The 17,896-nt window shown below is 49.3% G+C and overlaps 1 protein-coding gene across 4 annotated transcripts; it reads left to right on the top strand.

Moving 5' to 3' along the window:
• Positions 1-2,932: 2,932 nt before the first annotated feature.
• LOC306646946 (zinc finger protein 556-like) lies at positions 2,933-12,413 on the top strand. Of its 4 annotated transcripts, none has more exons than XM_079115820.1 (5): positions 2,933-3,095; positions 6,946-7,072; positions 7,947-8,130; positions 8,733-9,606; positions 11,391-12,413. In XM_079115820.1, the coding sequence occupies exons 1-5, from the start codon at positions 3,069-3,071 to the stop codon at positions 11,406-11,408; spliced, it is 1,230 nt and encodes a 409-aa protein (XP_078971946.1). In that variant the 5' UTR covers positions 2,933-3,068; the 3' UTR covers positions 11,409-12,413. The 4 variants fall into 4 exon arrangements, with proteins under 4 accessions (XP_078971946.1, XP_078971943.1, XP_078971945.1 ...); XM_079115817.1 differs by having other exon boundaries at positions 8,733-9,769; XM_079115819.1 differs by lacking the exon at positions 11,391-12,413 and adding an exon at positions 10,255-10,501.
• The last annotated feature ends 5,483 nt before the right edge of the window (positions 12,414-17,896 follow it).

Raw genomic sequence — 17,896 nt, 5'->3', positions numbered from 1 at the left:
ATGATGCAGAAAATGCATGAAGTGATTGCATGTTAACTGAAACATTCTAGAGTAGACATCATGTGGCGCCAACCAGCCCAGTGCTGGGAATGAGGCGTGGTGACGGTCCCCTCCCTCTGGGCGAGGAGAGTCCTGAATGGTCAGGGTGCTTTCCCTGCTCCTCGCAGCTCGCTCCCCGAGCAGGCGTGCCTGCCTGTCTCTGCATGTGCGTGGTGTGCAGGGCTCCCCGCAGGCCCCCTCTTCCATGCCTCCACTCGCCTCCTGTTCTGGAGAGAGCTCTTACGGGGCCAGGCCGCGTCTCATGTCGACTCTGCTGCCGGTGGCCATCGGGGCTCAGTGCTCCTGAAGACGTTTTACATGACTGTCACATGCATTTGGATGTCCTCACGAAACTGGAGTTTGGGGATGAAGCTCAATTTGCTGCTTCTGCTGGCAGGGCGTCTGCGCACGCCGCAGGCTTCTGTAGCCCCTAAGTGCACAGCGCTCAATGGTGGGCCACACCCTCCAGTAGGCAGCAGGCCCTGCAGCTCACCACCCATTCCTTCTTTCTGGGTTCTTGTCTCATGAATTCAAGAAATGAGATGCAGAGACCAGGATCAGTGAGTGTGAGGCAGGATCACTCATTGTGCAGAAACAGAACTCCCCGTGAGAGGCCTGACGGGGGCTGCTGTCTGCGAGTGCTGGTCTAGGGGTTTGTAGCACTTGGCTCAATGTTACTGACCCAGCTTGTGTTCATCAGGGTTTGAGAAGAGTACTAATGCTGGTGGTCAAAAACGGTGCTGGTTAGGGTTTGGACAAGTCCTAATGCTGTTGGTTAGGCCTGAATCCCTTTCAGGTTTCCGTACTTCCACGTCCTCCCTGATCCGGGAAGTGGGAGGTTTAAGTCGGTGAAATGTGCGTGCTCCGTGGTGGTGGGGTTCTGGCACTGCAGTGCCGCGTTGTGTGCTCTGCCGGGGCATCCACACTGAGTGCCGACCAGGCTGCCCAGCTCGCCACAGTGCTGGCCGCTGCACTTGCGTGGTAGGCTCCACAGGGCAGGCCCTGCTTTCCGCCTGTGCTTCAGTCCTCCTGGGCTACTGCTCTGCCACTTCTCAGAAGGGCCCAGTGGACTGGGCATGGCTTGGTGTCCAGGGCACTACCTCACCAACTCATTATCTTCTTGTAATCCCAAGACTGAACTCCATTCCTCACCCAAAACCATTTTCCAGGTGTGCCCTTCCTTTGAAGGGTTCGTGTCAATCCCCCAACCAAAATGGTGAGGATTTCAAGGTGGGTGAAAGCACACAGTGTGTAACAAAATACTGAGGGAATGGGACTCTGGGGAAGAGGTCAGGTATTCCCTGTCCTGGTGGCTTGAGGGAAGCAGAGTGGAGCGGGCCTGGATGGTGGCCAGGGACTGGGTGGGGCATTGTGGCGTTTGCACACTGCACAGCAGGACAAGCAGCACTCCTGGGGTAAGCAGGGAAGGATGGGCACAAATCTGTGGCCTCGCATAAAACTTCACGTCAGCCTCTTTATTGCAGTCTGTCCCAGTGGCTGAAATGTGTCACATCAGTGAATCCGTGTGTGAATTTTAAAGGCCGCCTGCCCGAGAAACATACAATCAAGACAGACTGGTCTTGAAGAGCCTTTGGAATAGGCATCCTCGACCATTGGAGAGAGTCAGGAAACCAAGTCAGCAGGGTTCCGTAATGTCCTGGACATTTGCCCTTCGTCTCCTTTGTGGGGTCATTGGTGAAACCTTGCCAGCGTCAGCTGCCCACGTGCAGCAGGCCGTCCCTTTAAGGGAACGTAGCTCTTGCTGGCTGGCCAGTGTGTGGGCCCGGCCAAGTGGTCATCAGCTGCTCTGGCTTCAAGGGAGCAGTGTTCCTCATAAATCAGCCGAGCCCTAGCTGTGGTTAGAGTGTTCTTACATCTCCTGGCAAGGCCATGACCAGGTTTGCAGGCTGGCACCATGTGTGCCCGAGCAATGCCCGTGACCCACTACCTTGAGAAGTGTGGGAAGCCGCAGGAAGCCCAGGCTTCTGTGGAAGACGTGGCAGGGAGCAGGCAACACGGTCACTGAGCCCGCCTGGGACGACAGGTGTGTTTGAAGGGAGGCCTGGGGGACGTGAGGGCATCAGGAACCAGAGCTCTTCAGAGGGGCCTTGTGAAAGGAGCGCCTGGAGTGGGGTGCGTTTCTGGGACACTCTGAGCTGAAGGATCAGAAGGGTCCAGTCAGGAGGCCACGTGTGTGCACAGTGTTGGGGGGCACATCAGTAGTGGGAAGGGCCTGAGTCCAGGCAGAAAGATGGCAGAGAGCTGCCTTGGGGCCCTCGCGGGAAGTCTGTCCTGGGACAAGCCCTGGGGTCTGTGCCCCTTTGATCATGTTTGTCCATCTGCATCTCAGAGAGCAGAGCCACTTCCTCTGCACAGTGCACTGAGCCCCTGGTGCCGGCCTCTGCAGGCCCAGCGAGGGAGCCTGGGTCCGTCCAGGACCGTGAGGCAGTACTGCCCCGAGTTCTGCGTCGGAAGCTCTGGCCTGGGCGACGGCCGGCCCTTATCCTCGGTGCAGACGGCGCCACCGGTGATAAGGGCTGAGAGGTGGTGCGGTTTCTAATGAGGTGGCTGCCAGCGCCTCTCATGCTAGAAGGTCCGAGCATTGGGCCACCTGGTCATGGGTGGAGAACGTTCCCCTGCCCCCTGGCCGGATCCCCAGTCCCACCAGGCGGCCACGGTCTGGAGAGGGGACCTCCCCCCACCACGTCTGGCAACAAACGGACAAAGAAGCCGCACCTGCCGCAGGTGGAGCCAGGCGAGGGCCCAGGCCTGCGCGCGTCCGAAGCACCATGTTCATTGCAGAACGGACCCGTGGGCTCCCGGGCCAGAGGGCAGGCTGCCGCCTGGACAGCTACGTGGGGCTGTCATCACGGGCAGCGGCCAGCCCCAGGGGCGGGGTGCCGCCTGGGACACCACGGGGCTGGGCGTGGCCGGAGGACCGCCCCTGGGCGCTGAGGTCGCGGCCGCCGCCAGCCTGTGGCCCAGACGCCCCGCGCTGCCCTGCACCGCGGGTCCACCCAGAGCCCGAGATGGCCGCAGCCCGGAGCCAGAGGACGGTGAGTGTGGCCGCGGGGGCGTCCGCTCCTCCTCCCGAGAGCCCAGCGGGGCGTGGGGTGCCCTGGGAGCCCCGCCTCCGCCGCTGGCTGGCGCCCCGACGCAGGGCCTTTCTCCCCGCCGAGTTCAGTTCCTGGACGAGCGCGGTGGCCGAGGACGAAAGAAGTGCTCCCCTTCTCTTGTCGCCGGGGTCAGACACGTGGAGGGAGAGAACCAACCCCGACCTGCGGAGCGAAACGCAGGCACGGCAGCCACGCAGCCAGCGCCCTTGGAGGGTGTCCGGGCACTTGGGAACAGGTGGTGAGGGCGGGCGCCCGCCACGCGGTGGGGTGGCCGGACTTGACCCTGAGTCGGCAAGTCCCAGTGCGGCTCAGAGCTGCCCTCCCTGGTCTGCCACCTTCAGAACGCGGATTGCTTACTTGAGTCCCAGAGTTTCCGACAGACATGTAACAAACAGAGTTGGGAAGGGAAAATATTTCTAGAGAGGGAAGAAAGAGGTGAATTTTGTGGAAAAAGTCGAGTCTTACGTTCCATTTGTTGAATGGCCTGGCCAGCTTCCCCCGCTCCTCTTTGGTGTGTCCTTAAGCTGCATCTGTTGTTTTCCTCTTGGTGCTGACAAATGGCCTCCCAGGGTTTGGCCTTAAGAAGGCAGCTGGGAAAGACAGCCTGAGAGGCAGCAAATCCCCACGTGGCTGCAGGAAGCCAGACCCCGCCCGCACACAGGCTTGGCTATGGATGGGTGAACAAGGCTCAGCACAGGGTGGGAATTCACCACCGGGTGATTCAAGGCTGACCTGTCTGGGCTTTGGAGGTTAGTACTCTCCTTACGTCAGGAAACTTAAAACCACCTAGAAACCTGAAATATGATTGTTTATAAGACCTTTTGTTTCTGTGGAAATATTTGAGTAGCATCTTCTGAAAGAACTGTGTGGTGTGTTTTCTTCTTGAACTGTAAAAAGTGCATAAAGTTTTTTTGTTTTTTGTTTTTTTTTTTTTGTGCTTTGTATGTGAACAATGGGTTTCAGTGATTTGGGTTCTTTAAACTCTGGATTTGTTTCGTTAGAAATATCCATGGGAGTCCAACAGGACTGAATGACCCAAAGCGGGTAGCAGGGTCTCCAGGCTAAGGCTAATCTCAGTCTCCACGGGAAGAAAGGGAAGTTGGTTCTTCCTGGCCAGCCCCCTCCTGCTGCAGGCATCCCTGCCTGCTCACACCATTGCAGAAAGGCCGAGTTATGTGGAGACACCATGGAGGATCGGGCTGCCTTACGCCTTCCTTTGTCCCAACCTCATCTCCCTCTCGGCTCTTCTTCTCCACCGCGATCCTCTCCTGTGACTCAGAATGCAAACGCCTGAGGGCTGCCTTGGCACTTTTCTCCTCTCACAATGCGCCCTCAGACCATTGGGAAATGAGGTTGGCCTAAACTTCAGATCACATCCAGAATCTAGTGTGCACATCATCCCCGCCACTCCCCGGCAGACCCACCGTCTTGTCTTACCTGATTACAGCAGCAGTGTCCAAAATCTGCTCCCTAGTTCTGGGACCAAGGTGCTCAATGTCACAGAGGGATACGGTGTTGGGTCTGGTCATTTCCTGCTTAGAACTCTGAATAACCCTTGTGTCACTCAACACTGAAGCCAGGGTCTCTGCCAGAGCAGGCAGGTGTTCACAACCTGGTGTCCTGCCCAGTCCTCTCTCACCTCCTGTTATTCTCATCTCCCCTGCACCCGTTATGCTAACTTCCAACTGTGCTGAGTGTCTACTGCCTACTTCTCTCTCTACAGAACCTGAGCTCTGGCTGTTAAAGCCACTTGAATAATTTTCCTTTTCCTGTTCATTTCTGTTGTTTTTGTTCTATATTTTACACTTGCCATGATCAATTAAATCAGGCATCTTTCTGAAATATTGTGTCATTCCAGATCTAGAAAGATCTATTTTGAAATTTAATTGCAAAATGGGATGCTTGGAGAGCAGTGAAGAATTAACCTTATTCAAAAGACAGGTCTGAGCCTTGCCTTCGGCCCCTGGTGGCAGATATGACATACACCTTAATACACAAGGCAAGGAGAAATTGGGATCTAATTGCAAAAAAGCATTGTAATCCCATCATAAGCCTGCCAAAGCCAAACTCAAAGGTTTACACATCAAATAGTTTTAAAGTAGCAGAAACAACGCATTCGATGCATTAAAAACCTGCCTGCTTTTCATGCAGCAGTTGTACTGGTGTGCTTCTAACGGACGGGACGTGTGGCCAGCTGACCCACTTACAAGTGGGGCTTCCACATGCCCTTAGGAGCCTGCGGTTGATGAGAGGAAAGCAGGAAGCCTCCTGGTCCTTCGCTGGTTTTTGTTCACTAAGCGCCAGGTTTGAACTTGTTATCGCTCAGTGCTGAGTGACGTGGTGGGCACTTAGAGGGATGAAAGACGCTTGCCCCAGGAATTGATGAACATAAAATGAAAATGTTTGTTTCATTCTTACAACATATTTCTCATTCCTCCAATATATTTGGACCATTCTAGATCCTGCAAAAAGGTCCTATAAGAATGCAAAGGTCTTTCTCTGAGCCTGCCGGGTAGACGACATGAGCCAAGCTCATCCTCCCGAGCTGAGAAAATGTCCGGACAGGAAGCTGTCATTGAAATTAAGTGACCCAGGAATAGTGCAGGGATTTGACCGCTTTATGAATCTTGTGATAGATGAACATGTGCAGTTGGAAACTAGTGGGCAAGAGAACGGTATTGGAACGGTGGTGATGAGAGGAAGCAGGGCCCTCCTGTCAGAGGCCGGGAATGAGACTGGGTGATGGCTCTTCAGCAGGGGACCCACGTCCTCTCTCCAAGGGCCCATTAACGGTGACACGAAAACCGGGTCATGCACACGTTCGTATTAGACTTCTTGTTAAATAAACTTTTTAATAGCAAAAAAGAGTGGAAGGGTCACAATAAGCAAGTAGAGCGGCAAGCTCAGGGTGTGTGAAGGGCTGTTTACAGTGTGACTTGGGGCAGGAAATGTGGCCAGAACACACAGGAAGACTACGAGCTGAAGAAAAGAGGAAGTCCTGCCATTTGCACAGGAAGTCAAGCTGTGCAGCAGGTCAGACAGGGAGGGACAAACGCTGTCTGGCTGTACTTACACGTGGGCTCTGAAAGAGCCTAGCTGAGGGAGAGCACAGGACGGTGGCTCCCAGGGACCCGGGTGGGGAGACGGGGAGGTGTGGGCGAAGGGCATGGACCTTCAGCTGCAGGTGGGTGGCTCCCTACAGCTCGGTGACTGTGGTCCGCACTTACTGTACACTGGGAATATGCCGAGTGCAGAGCCGAAGGGTTCTTACCACCAAGCGAAAACGACTGTGGGGTACAGGGTGTATTAATGAACCTGTGAGTGGTGGTCATCTCGCGATGATGCCACATCACACTGCACACCTGACAGATGTACATTCATCTCTGAAACACGTGGGCATGGTGTTGCGTGACTTGTGGCCCAGCAACTCTGGAGACTCAGGCAAGAGGGTTGCAAGCCCAAGGTCAGCTGCAGACCTAGAGAGACCCCATCTCAAAGTCAAAGACTCATGCTTTTATTTTGGTAAAGCTCCCCTGGGTACAAGAAAATAACTGACCCAGGCTGGGAGTGCAGCTCAGAGGTAGAACACTACCTACCTACCATGTCAGGTGTGTTCAGTCCAAACCCTGCCGAGAGGAAGGGAGGGAGGTGGGTCATGACAGGGAAGGGAGTGCACAGAGAGTCATCAACAGACATGGGGAGACCATGCGTCATGGGTGAACTTCCTGTAAATTGAGTCCGTTCCCCAGTGCCGAGCTTCACTCTTGTACGCGTACGTGGTTTGTTTTAGGACCCAGTGGCCTTTGAGGATGTGGTTGTGGACTTCTCCCCGGAGGAGTGGGCTCTGCTGAGTGTGGCTCAGAGGAAGCTCTACAGAGAGGTGATGCTGGAGACCTTCAGGAACCTGGCCTCAGTAGGTGAGGGCGGCCTCGCTTCTTCACTTAGTTATTTGAAGAATAAATATTCGCTGCTTATCTAAGCCTGTCCCAAAATTTGGAAGGTAGATGGGAATACATTGGGTAATGAGACTGCCACTGCTGCCATAGAGGCGGAGCACAGTGGTTTCCCTGTGACGGTACAGATCTACACGTGGACTTGTGCTTTTCTTTCTGTGTTGTGTAAAAGATTTGGCATCCCTCCTGTCATCCGTGTGGGCTCATATTTACAGCTGCAGCAGAGCCGATATGGCTTGACTGTCCCTCGGCTGGGAATTGTAATCCCAGTGTTGCCTGCTGGAGGATCGGATCCAGGGCCAGCAGAGCTCTGTCCTTGCAGGAGCACGCTGGCTCTCAGGAGTAGGCTGGCTTCCACAGACCTGGCCCCTCTGCTCTCCCCACTTCCCCACTGCACAACCTGCCTCCCCTTCCACTTCTTTGCCATGGTTGACACAGCATGGGGGACCTCACCAGAAGCTGGCCAGATGCAGCCAGCTAGATGTGGCTGCCCAACCTCCAAATCCATGAGCCAAAACCTCTCTCTCTCTCTCTCTCTCTCTCTCTCTCTCTCTCTGTACTGGGGATTGAACTCAGGGCCTTGTGCTTGTGAGGCAAGCACTCTACCAGCTGAGCTATCTCCCCAGCCCCAAAACAAACCTCTTTTCCTTATAAATTACTAAGTCTCAGGTATCCTGTTGAAGCAACAGAAAAATTGACTAAGGGTTTTTTGCCTGAATCCTTGTGATGATTTTCTGTGTTTGTAAAATTGCCTGCGTTTTGATCTCTTGTGCCTGTTGATGCAACAGCTGTGCTTCCCACAGGGCTTCCCTCACAGTTGTTCATGGTTTTGTTTCAGATGATGGCAGTCAACATGAAACCAGCGCGTCCATTTCCCAGCAAGATATTTGTGGAGAAAAATTATCCAATAAACAGAAAATAGCAAGGTTCAAAAGAAATGATACCTGGGCTTCCCTCTTAGGAGGAAATTGGGGAGACCACAGCATTGGAAATCGACACAACAAGCAGGGGAGACATTTGAGGTGAGTTGCACATAGAAGAAAAAGTGATATCCTAGTAGAGAATTTCAATAGTTAATGAAAAAATTTAGAAAGACTATAAAGCTGTGCATGGGTGTATGGTGCGCTCCTGAAATCCCAGTGACTCAGGACACCGAGACAGGAGGATGGCTAGTTAAGAGGCCAGACTTAGCGAGGCTCTAACAATTTAGACCCTGTCAAAAAAGAGGCGGGGGCTGGGATGTGGCTTAGTGGTGAAGCACCCCTGGATTCAATCTCAGGAATGAAGGGAGGGAAAGAAAGGAGGAGGGAGGGAGGAAGATAAAGCTAGATCCAAATTTATTTAGGGAAGTTTCCAGAAATTTTCTTAATATGATTTGGACATTGAGTATTTGGAAGATAATTCAATTGGAAACAGTGATCAGGGATCCCCATACATTACTGTTTCTGTAGTAATGGACTGTGGTTGAACCCCCTTTCAGAGCTTTTAGTTTATTCTACTTTGAAATAATTCACACTGAACAGAAAACCTATATTTACACAGGAATAAATATGATCTCAATGTGTAAATATTGAGAAATCACTAATATACAAACCTTTACTACCATGCTCCCCATTTCTAACAGAATTCACGTGGCGAAGCGACTTTGTGCACGGAGTAAAAGGAACGAGTGTGGAGGCTCCTTCTGCCAGATTCCGAATCTCAGCCTGTCCAGGAAACCACCCAAGGCAGCCAAACGCTACGAGTGCAGCGAGTGCCGAAAGATCTTCACCCATTCCTCATCGCTTCAGAGGCACAGAAGAATCCATACGGGACAGAAGCTGCATAAGTGTGACGAATGTGGGAAAGCCTTCAGCCGCCCTTCCTATCTCAGGACTCACGTGAAGACGCACAGTGGAGAGAAACCCTACGCGTGCAAATCTTGTGGAAAAACATTTCTCCGTTCCTATTCTCTCACTGAACACATCAGGACTCACACGGGAGAGAAACCCTTTGAGTGTAAGCAGTGTGGGAAACCCTTCAGCTGTCCCAAGTCCTTCCGTGTGCACGTGATGATGCACACTGGAGGGAAGCCCTATGAGTGTAAGCAGTGTGGGAAGGCCTACAGCTGTCCCAAGTCCTTCCGAGTACACATGATAATGCACACTGGAGAGAAGCCCTATGAGTGTAAGCAGTGCGGGAAATCCTACTGTTGGCTCACATCCTTCCAAAGACATGTGAGAATTCACAATGGAGAAAAGCCCTATAAGTGTGAAAAATGTGGGAAGGCCTTTGGTTGGCCTTCATCCTTACACAAACATGTGAGAATGCACACTAAAAAGAAATCTGTAAATGTTAACAAGATGGGAAACCCTTCAGTTGGCCCTTGTCCTTCCAAAGATGCAAGATTGCAGACTGGAAAGAAACTCTACAAGTGTGAAAAATGTGGGAAAGCCTTTGGCTGGTCCTCCTCCTTACGTAAGCATCTGAGAAAGCACACTGCCGAGAAAGCTGCCAATGTAAGTAATGTGGAGAAGCCGCCCACCGGCCCCCATCCTCCCCAAAACGCAGTGCCGTTTGCAGAGAAGCCCTATGAGTGTGAAAAATGTGGGAAAGATTTCAGTTGTCCCAAATCCTTTCAAGGTCATATGAGAAGTCACCTTGGAAAGAAACCCTGTAAATGTAAGTAGTATGTAAATAACAATGCAAATTAATTAATGTATAAAGGTTCAAAAAATTTACACCAGGAGAGAAATCTTATTTATAAATTTGGTATTGCTTGGTTAATGCTGCACCCTAAAAGTGAAACCCTATCAAACGAATTTCCAGTTTTCTTGCAAATAAACAGAGGTGAGACTTAAGTACTTTCATTTATAGAACATAAAATTTCAACAGTTTTTCTTATAAATTCAGCTGATTTTCTCATTTTGAAGTGTGCTGCACCAACGAGTAATTTTCAGTGTTTTTAACATTTTCAGTGTGATCTTTGTAGTTTTTGGCTGTTCCATAAACATGGGGCCCTTAGACCAATGACACATGGCATTTGTTAACATCTAACTTGCCCTGGGTCCAGGCAGAATATCACTTACCCATTACACATTTCCCACCTTTTTATCTTATTGAGAACACTAATGATTTTGATGTTGACACTTTTTTATTTACATAAGGTACATATTATCAGAAAAATGACTTTGGCTTCAGGGTGTGATTCTGTTTACAGATCCTCACAGCCACTTACTAGCTGGATGACCGTGAGCAGCTGGCAGAAACCTGCGGGTGGGCAGAGAGCCTGAGGGCATCTGGTGTGAAGTGCTCTTTGCCCCCTGCTGGGAGCTGGACGATAGGTCCAGACAGGAGGGTGACATCGGGGGCAGAGATGGCACTGCTGGTCCACTCCACATGGGCACAGCGAGGGGCTGCATCCAGGGTGCCCCTGCTGGAATTGCAATAGCCCAACTTGCATGATGTGGAAGAGGCAGCACTTCAGCTTTCGAGCCACCGCACAGCGATACCCCACGGTCTGGCTCATTTTCCTGAATTTAGCCCCATCAATCAAAAGCATCTTTAAATCCATGTCAACTGCTTGTCTTCCATTTTGTTAGAGGCACAGGCTTCCACAGGCATCCACACCAGCTTTCCCTCATGGATACACCTCCATGGTCAGACGTCCAGTTTGGATTTCCCTACAACTTCTGTGCAGTCCGCCAGCCACTGGTTCAAGATGCCATGGTTGGTCATCTCAGCAGAAGCCCTGGTTCCTTTTTATCATAGTATGTAAAGTCTGATTTGTCCGATGAACACCTCATTCTCTTGATCCTGTGTTCCTGAGTCTACCACGACTGATTCAATAACAGCCATAAAGCACCTGGGGTTGTTTCCTGCTGCACTGCTGAGAGGCTACCCTGACCTAGTACTTCCAGGAGATGAAAAGACACATCACTGTCACGCGGGGACTGACTGGGGCTGGATTCGATCCCTCAGTGTGTGTTCAGTTGTTGTTTGATGATATGTAACTGAAACAAAAATTTGAGAAATATCCTATTAGCTATATTTCCAGAGTTGTAAATAGATGTTTCTGAATATATGATGACGTTACATGCTGATAAACCCATATGTTGAAAATACTGTAAGTTGAAAATGCATTTGAAACACCTGACTACCCAGCCTCACAGATTAACCTACGGTATTCTCAGTGTGCCCAGAATACTTGAATTAGCTTGCAGAATCATCTAACAAAGGCGATTCCATAGACGTGTAGAGTGTGTCATGCAATTTATTGAACTCCTCTACCCAAAATTTCCAGCAGCACAGTACACTGTGAAGCATCAGTTATTTATCCTTGTGATCACATGGCTGACGGGGAGCTGGCCAGGAGGAGACTTGCCTACATATGTAGACCAGGAAGAGACGAAAACCGAAAAGCTGAAGAATGGTTTCACTGATTCTACCAGTTCTGCTCACTGACAAGTATCATGCCGGGTGAACCACCTAGCGGGGTCGCCCTGCTCTATAAATGTAGGAAGCACTTCTGAGAAACAGCCAGTTGTCTGTGTTTCCAAATAAGTTGTGTGCTAACAAATGCCGTTATTTTTCATTTACTGAAAGGATGTATTGAAACCATAAAAAGTCGAGTCACTTTGTAAGTCTGTGGAATTTGCCTCCTGAATCGTGTTACCAACTGCATTAAAGTTCAGGCTCTTTTCCTTTTAGTAAATTCAGTGTGTCAACTTTACCAAATCATTCCTTATTCATTCATAATAGTAAAAACTTTTATTAATTTGATTTCATACTAACTAAATCCAGTAAAAGATATAAAAGAATCCCAATAAAATAAGTATAAGCTTTATGTGATATATCGAGGCAGAATGAAGTAAAACATAAACCATGACATGAGAGTCACTCAGGAACGCAGAATGAAGGATATGGGCCTCGGTGAGTGAGACTAGCATCAATTCATTAATATGTGTGCTGTAAAACATGCCTTAAACGCTGTGTCCAGAACTGGCCTGGGTGCTAGTGAGTACTTCCTTCATTGAGTTAATAGTAGTTATCCTTCATAAAAATGAAAATATAAGCATGTTCAGCCTAATTTTTACAAAAGTTAAAAGTTTTAAGGCTTGCAAACTATGGAACCAGCCTAGGTGTTCACCAGTGGATGAATGGATAGAGAAAATGTGGCATATATGATGGGATTTTATGGAGCCATAAAGAAAATGATATTATGTCCTTTGCAGGAAAATGGATGGAACTTGAGAACAGTATGCTAAGTGAAATAAGCCCAACTCAGAAGGTCGTCATGTTTTCTCTCACGTGGAAGCTAGAGAGGAAAAAGGAAGACAGATGGGGAAGATCTGGTGAAAACTGAAGGGAGATAAGTGCAGTCAAGGTACCCTGGGGAGGAGGGGAAGGGGCGACCCCGGACCGCGGCAGACTGTATTGTTACGTGCAGGCCCAGACACATAAGGATGAATCCCACCATTGTGCGCGCAGTCATGAACCAGTAAGACTATGACCCGGTGCGCTGAGGCTTGGGATATTTACTTGTGACATCAGACATTGGTATCCAAGGACCGACTGATCAGGACCACGGTGTGGATGATCAGAAAACTCTGAATTTTAAATCTCATCATCCACTTTGCACTCTCATTTTGCTGCTTCTACACACCAAGAAGATTCGCTGGAAAAAGGAGAGCCTCAGGGCTTGAGGGAGACCTGAGGTCATCCACACGGTTCCAGCCCATCCCCCTGACCAAGCCCACTAAAGGAAAGGACTATAGATGGTGACCGGGGAGCTACCCCAGGGATAAATGGCATGAGCTTAGACAGGATTACTTTTCGAGGGGAGGGTACCGGGGACTGAACCCGGGGGCACTTCACCACTGAGCCACGTGCCCGACGCCTTTTTTCTTTGAGCCGTGGATGGACGCAGTACCTTCACTTACTCACTGTGCAGACGGCGCTGGGACGAACCGGGGCCTCGCCCTGCTAGGCAGCACTCTGCACTGAGCCACAGCCCCAGACCCCAGCTCTTTCACATCTGATTTTGAGGGAGGGTCTCACTAAGTTACTGAGGCTGCCTTTGAACTTGCGATCCTCCTGCCTCAGCCTCCCAAGCCCCTGGGATGACAGCCTGCACCCCCTTGCCTGGCAGAATTTTAATTTTTAAGTCCCAAACGCCCATTTTGCCTCACGGACGTTGCTCAGACACTCGGCACCACCGGAAGAGGGAAGGACTCAGTTTTGCGTCTGAAGTGCAGGCGAGACCAGGCTTCCCGCGGCTCTCGTGGCTGAGGAATCGGGGCCCCTCGTAACCGTAAGCGCGTTCAGCGCTGCCCAGGCCCCGGTCGTGGCGCAGCGGCCGGAGTCAGGCGCGCGGAGCGGGTCGCGCCGGGGTCCGGCGGGGCGGGCGCGCGCGGGCTCGCGGGCTACGGGCGGCACTGGCGGAGGTCCGCCACGGCACCTCGGACGCGGGCACCGCCTCGGGAGAAATCCAGAGCAAACGACACACCCTCCCCGCGAGGCGGCGCCGGGCCTGCCGCTAACCGCGGGACTGGGCCGGCGAGCCGCCCGGCCGCGCGGCGACCGCAGCGACTCCCAGCCCGCGTCCCACGCCGGCGCCCTGGGCTGCGCGCGCCCGCGCAGGCGCCCTGGACCCAGCCCCGCCCGGTCCGTGCCTCCCGGCAAGCAGCGGGCCGCCCGCAGGCCCGCGTCCGCTCCAGTGCGCACGCGCGTATCCGGGCCGCGTCCCCGCCGCGCCAGCTCGGCCTGCCGGTGAGCTCTGGGGACAGCGCTCGAAGGAAGCGGAAGTGCTCTTGAGCCCTCCCGGGTCCCGCCCCGAGCCCTGACTTTCGGGTTCCGGTTGGCTTCTTCGCCCAGACGCACCTTCGTGCCGCGGTGAGCGGTTTCGGAGCGTCAGCAGCTTCCGCTTTCCTCCGAGAGCATGTGGCGGACACGCCGGGTGTCCAGCGACAGTCCCCGATGGCTGCAAGGCTGGCGTAGGGAGGGAGAGTTGCGCCAGCGAGACGGATAGTTAGGCAGCCAGGCGAACTCAGTCACCCAGTCCGGGGACGTGCACGCTGGCTGGAAGGCTCCGTTTTGCAGCGGGGCCTTTAAGCCCGGCCTTAAAGGAACGCCTCACCACGTGCGCACGGGCGCTTCCCCGAGCGAGGGGATTTCCGGGGGTCTACTGCACGTGAAGGATGAGGGAGCCCATTTATGACCAGATGCACTTACAATATTTACCAAGCAAAAGTGGTGTCAGTGAACTTGTGGCTATAATAAGTGCAGACCAGTGGGCCTCAACCAGCGACGATTTTCTCATCCAGAAAACGCTGGGCAACCTGTGATGTTTCGGATGTCATGATTTGATCTGCTTGGAGCTGTTAATGCCATTGAGTGCACAGGGGGCAGGATGCTCCTAACCATCTTATAATGGACAGGCCATGCGCTTCCCCCAACCAGGTTTGAAAAACATTAAAAGACACAATGTTTTGAATGAAAATAAATGGTGAACAAAACACCAACTGGGAAACATCTTCCACAATATCCTAGATGAAAGATTAATATGAATGTTTATAAGCCCAAAGCTAAAGATAAATACTATAATAAAAATGTGTAAAGGTAAGCTGGACATGCTGGTCACACCTGTAATTCCAGAAACCAGGATGGCTGAGGCAGGAGGATCACAAGTTTGAGGACAGCCTCATCAATTTATCAAGACACTGTCTCAAAAAATAAAAAGGGCTGGGAATGTGGCTCAGTTTGCAAAAGCACCATGAATTCAATCTAAAAAAAAAAAAATAAAAAAAAAAAAAGTGCAAAGACTGCACAGAAACCTTAAAAGCTACATATTAAATACACTACTGCCAATTTTTTCTTTTGTTTCCACATTTTTTTAAAGTTTATTTTTATTGTAAACAAATGGGATACATGTTGTCTCTGTACATGGAGTAACGGCATACCATTTGCATAATCATATATTTACATAGAGTAATGATGTTTGATTCATTCCGTTATTTTTTCCTCCCCCCACCCCTCCCAGCCCTCTTTTCCCACTATACAGTCCCTTCTTCCTCCATTCTTGTCCCCCTCCCACCCCCCATTAAGTGTCATCATCCGCTTATCAGTGAGATCATTCCTCTTGGATTTTTGAGATTGGCTTATCTCACTTAACATGATATTCTCCAATTTCATCCATTTGCCTGCAAATGCCATAATTTTATTATTCTTTATAGCTGAGTAATATTCCATTGTATATGTATACCACAGTTTCTTTATCCATTCATCAATTGAAGGGCATCTAGGTTGGTTCCATAGTCTGGCTATTGTGAATTGAGCAGCTATGAACATTGATGTGGCTGCATTTCTGTAGTATGCTGATTTTAAGTCCTTTGGGTATAGGCCGAGGAGTGGGATAGCTGGGTCAGATGGTAGGTCCATTCCAAGTTTTCTAAGAAATCTCCACACTGCTTTCCAGAGTGGCTGCACTAATTTGCAGCCCCACCAGCAATGTATGAGTGTACCTTTTTCCCCACATCCTCTCCAACACCTATTGTTGCTTGTGTTCTTGATAATCGCCATTCTAATTGGGGTGAGATGGAATCTTAGTGTAGTTTTGATTTGCATTTCTCTTATTACTAAAGATGGTGAACATTTTTTCATATGTTTGTTGATTGCTTGTAGACCTTCTTCAGTGAAGTGTCTGTTCATTTCCTTAGCCCATTTGTTGATTGGGTTATTTGTATTCTTGGTGTAGAGTTTTTTGAGTTCTTTATATATTCTGGAAATTAGTGCTCTATCTGAAGTATGAGTGGCAAAGATATTCTTCCACTCTGTAGGCTCTCTCTTCACATTGCTGATAGTTTCCTTTGCTGAGAGAAAGCTATTTAGTTTGAATCTATCCAAGTTATTGATCCTTGCTTTTATTTCTTGTGCTATGGGAGTCCTGTTAAGGAAGTCTGATCCTAAGCCAACAAGGTGAAGATTTGGACCTACTTTTTCTTCTATAAGATGCAGGGTCTCTGGTCTGATTTCAAGGCCCTTGATCCATTGTGAGTTGAGTTTTGTGCAGGGTGAGAGATAGGGGTTTAGTTTCATTCTGTTGCATATGGATTTCCAGTTTTCCCAGCACCATTGGTTGAAGAGGTTATCTTTTCTCCATTGCATATTTTTGGCACCTTTGTCTAGTATGAGAAAATTGTATTTATTTGGGTTTGTGTCCGTGTCCTCTATTCTGTACCATTGATCTACCTGTCTATTTTGGTGCCAATACCATGCCGTTTTTGTTACTATTGCTTTGTAGTATAGTTGAAGTTCTGGTATTGTGATACCCCCTGCTTCATTCTTCCTGCTAAGGATTGCTTTAGCTATTCTGGGTTTCTTATTCTTCCAGATGAATTTCATGATTGCTTGCTCTATTTCTGTGAGGTACGTCATTGGGATTTTAATTGGAATTGCGTTGAATCTGTATAGCACTTTTGGTAGTATGGCCATTTTGACAATATTAATTCTGCCTATCCAAGAACATGGGAGATCTTTCCATCTTCTAAGGTCTTCCTTAATTTTTTTCTTCAGTGTTTTGTAGTTTTCATTGTAGAGATCTTTTACCTCTTTGGTTAGATTGTTGCCCCAGTATTTTATTTTTTTGAGGCTATTGCAAATGGAGTTGTTCTCCTCATTTCCCTTTCAGCTGTTTGTTTCCACATTTTTTATTGGTGCACTACAATTGTACCTAAAGATGGGATATATTGTTACACATTACACATGCCCATAACACAACAATGTAACTTGGACAATATCCCTCCCCAGCACTTCCCTCTTCCCTTCCCACCTTCCACCTCCTGGACCCTCTTCTCTACCCATCTCCCTTTGGTTTTCATGAGATTCCCCCCTTTCATTTTTTCTCTCTCGCTTCCACATATGAGAGAAAACATATGACCCATGGCCTTCAGAGTTTGTTTCACTTAACATAATGATCTCTAGTTCCATTTTTCTGCAAATGTCACAAATTCATTTTTATTTATGGTGGAATTAATTTCCATTTTGTATGTACACATTTTCTTTATTCATTCGTCCATTGACTGACACGTAGACTGGTTTCATTGTTTGGCTATTGTGCATTGTCCTAGTACAAACATGGGTATGCATGTATTACTGTAGTATGATAACTTTAATCCTTTAGGACTAAATACGAAGGAATGGTACATGTGGGCCATATGGTGTTCCATTCCAGGTCTTTTGAGGAACCTCTGTACTGATTTCCGTAATCGCTGTACTAATGTACAGTCCCACCAACAGTGTAAATTGTTCCTTCTTCTCCACGTCCTATAGAAATTTAATATTTGTATTTTGATGGCTGCCATTCTGACTGAAGTGAGATGAAATCTCAATGTAGTTTTTTTCATTTCCCTAATTAATAATGATGTTTTTTTTTTAATATATCCATTGGCATTTGTATTTCCTTCCTTTGAGATGTCTCAAAAGTGTCTGTTCATTTGCCCATTTAATAACTGGATTATTTCTTTGTATTGAGTCCTTTATATCTTCTAGATATTAACCCTGTCAGAAGAGTAGCCAGCAAAGATTTTTCTTCCATTGTATAGGTCTCTTGTAATACTCCTACTTGTTTCCTTTGCTGTAAAAAAGGTTTTTAATTTGATAGTGTCCTGCTTACTAATTTTTGACATTATTTCCTGAGTTTTAGAAGCCCTCCCAGGAAAATCATTGCCTGTACCTACACAGTGGTGTTGACCCTACATTTTCTTTTAGGAGTTGCATAGTTTGGTCCAATTCCAAGGCCTTTGGTCCATT

This window comes from Sciurus vulgaris, assembly GCF_902686455.1.
Source record: "Sciurus vulgaris genome assembly, chromosome: 16".
NCBI lineage: Eukaryota > Metazoa > Chordata > Mammalia > Rodentia > Sciuridae > Sciurus > Sciurus vulgaris.
The sequence above is the reverse complement of the archived record's forward strand: the minus strand, read 5'-3'. Positions and strand labels throughout refer to the sequence as shown.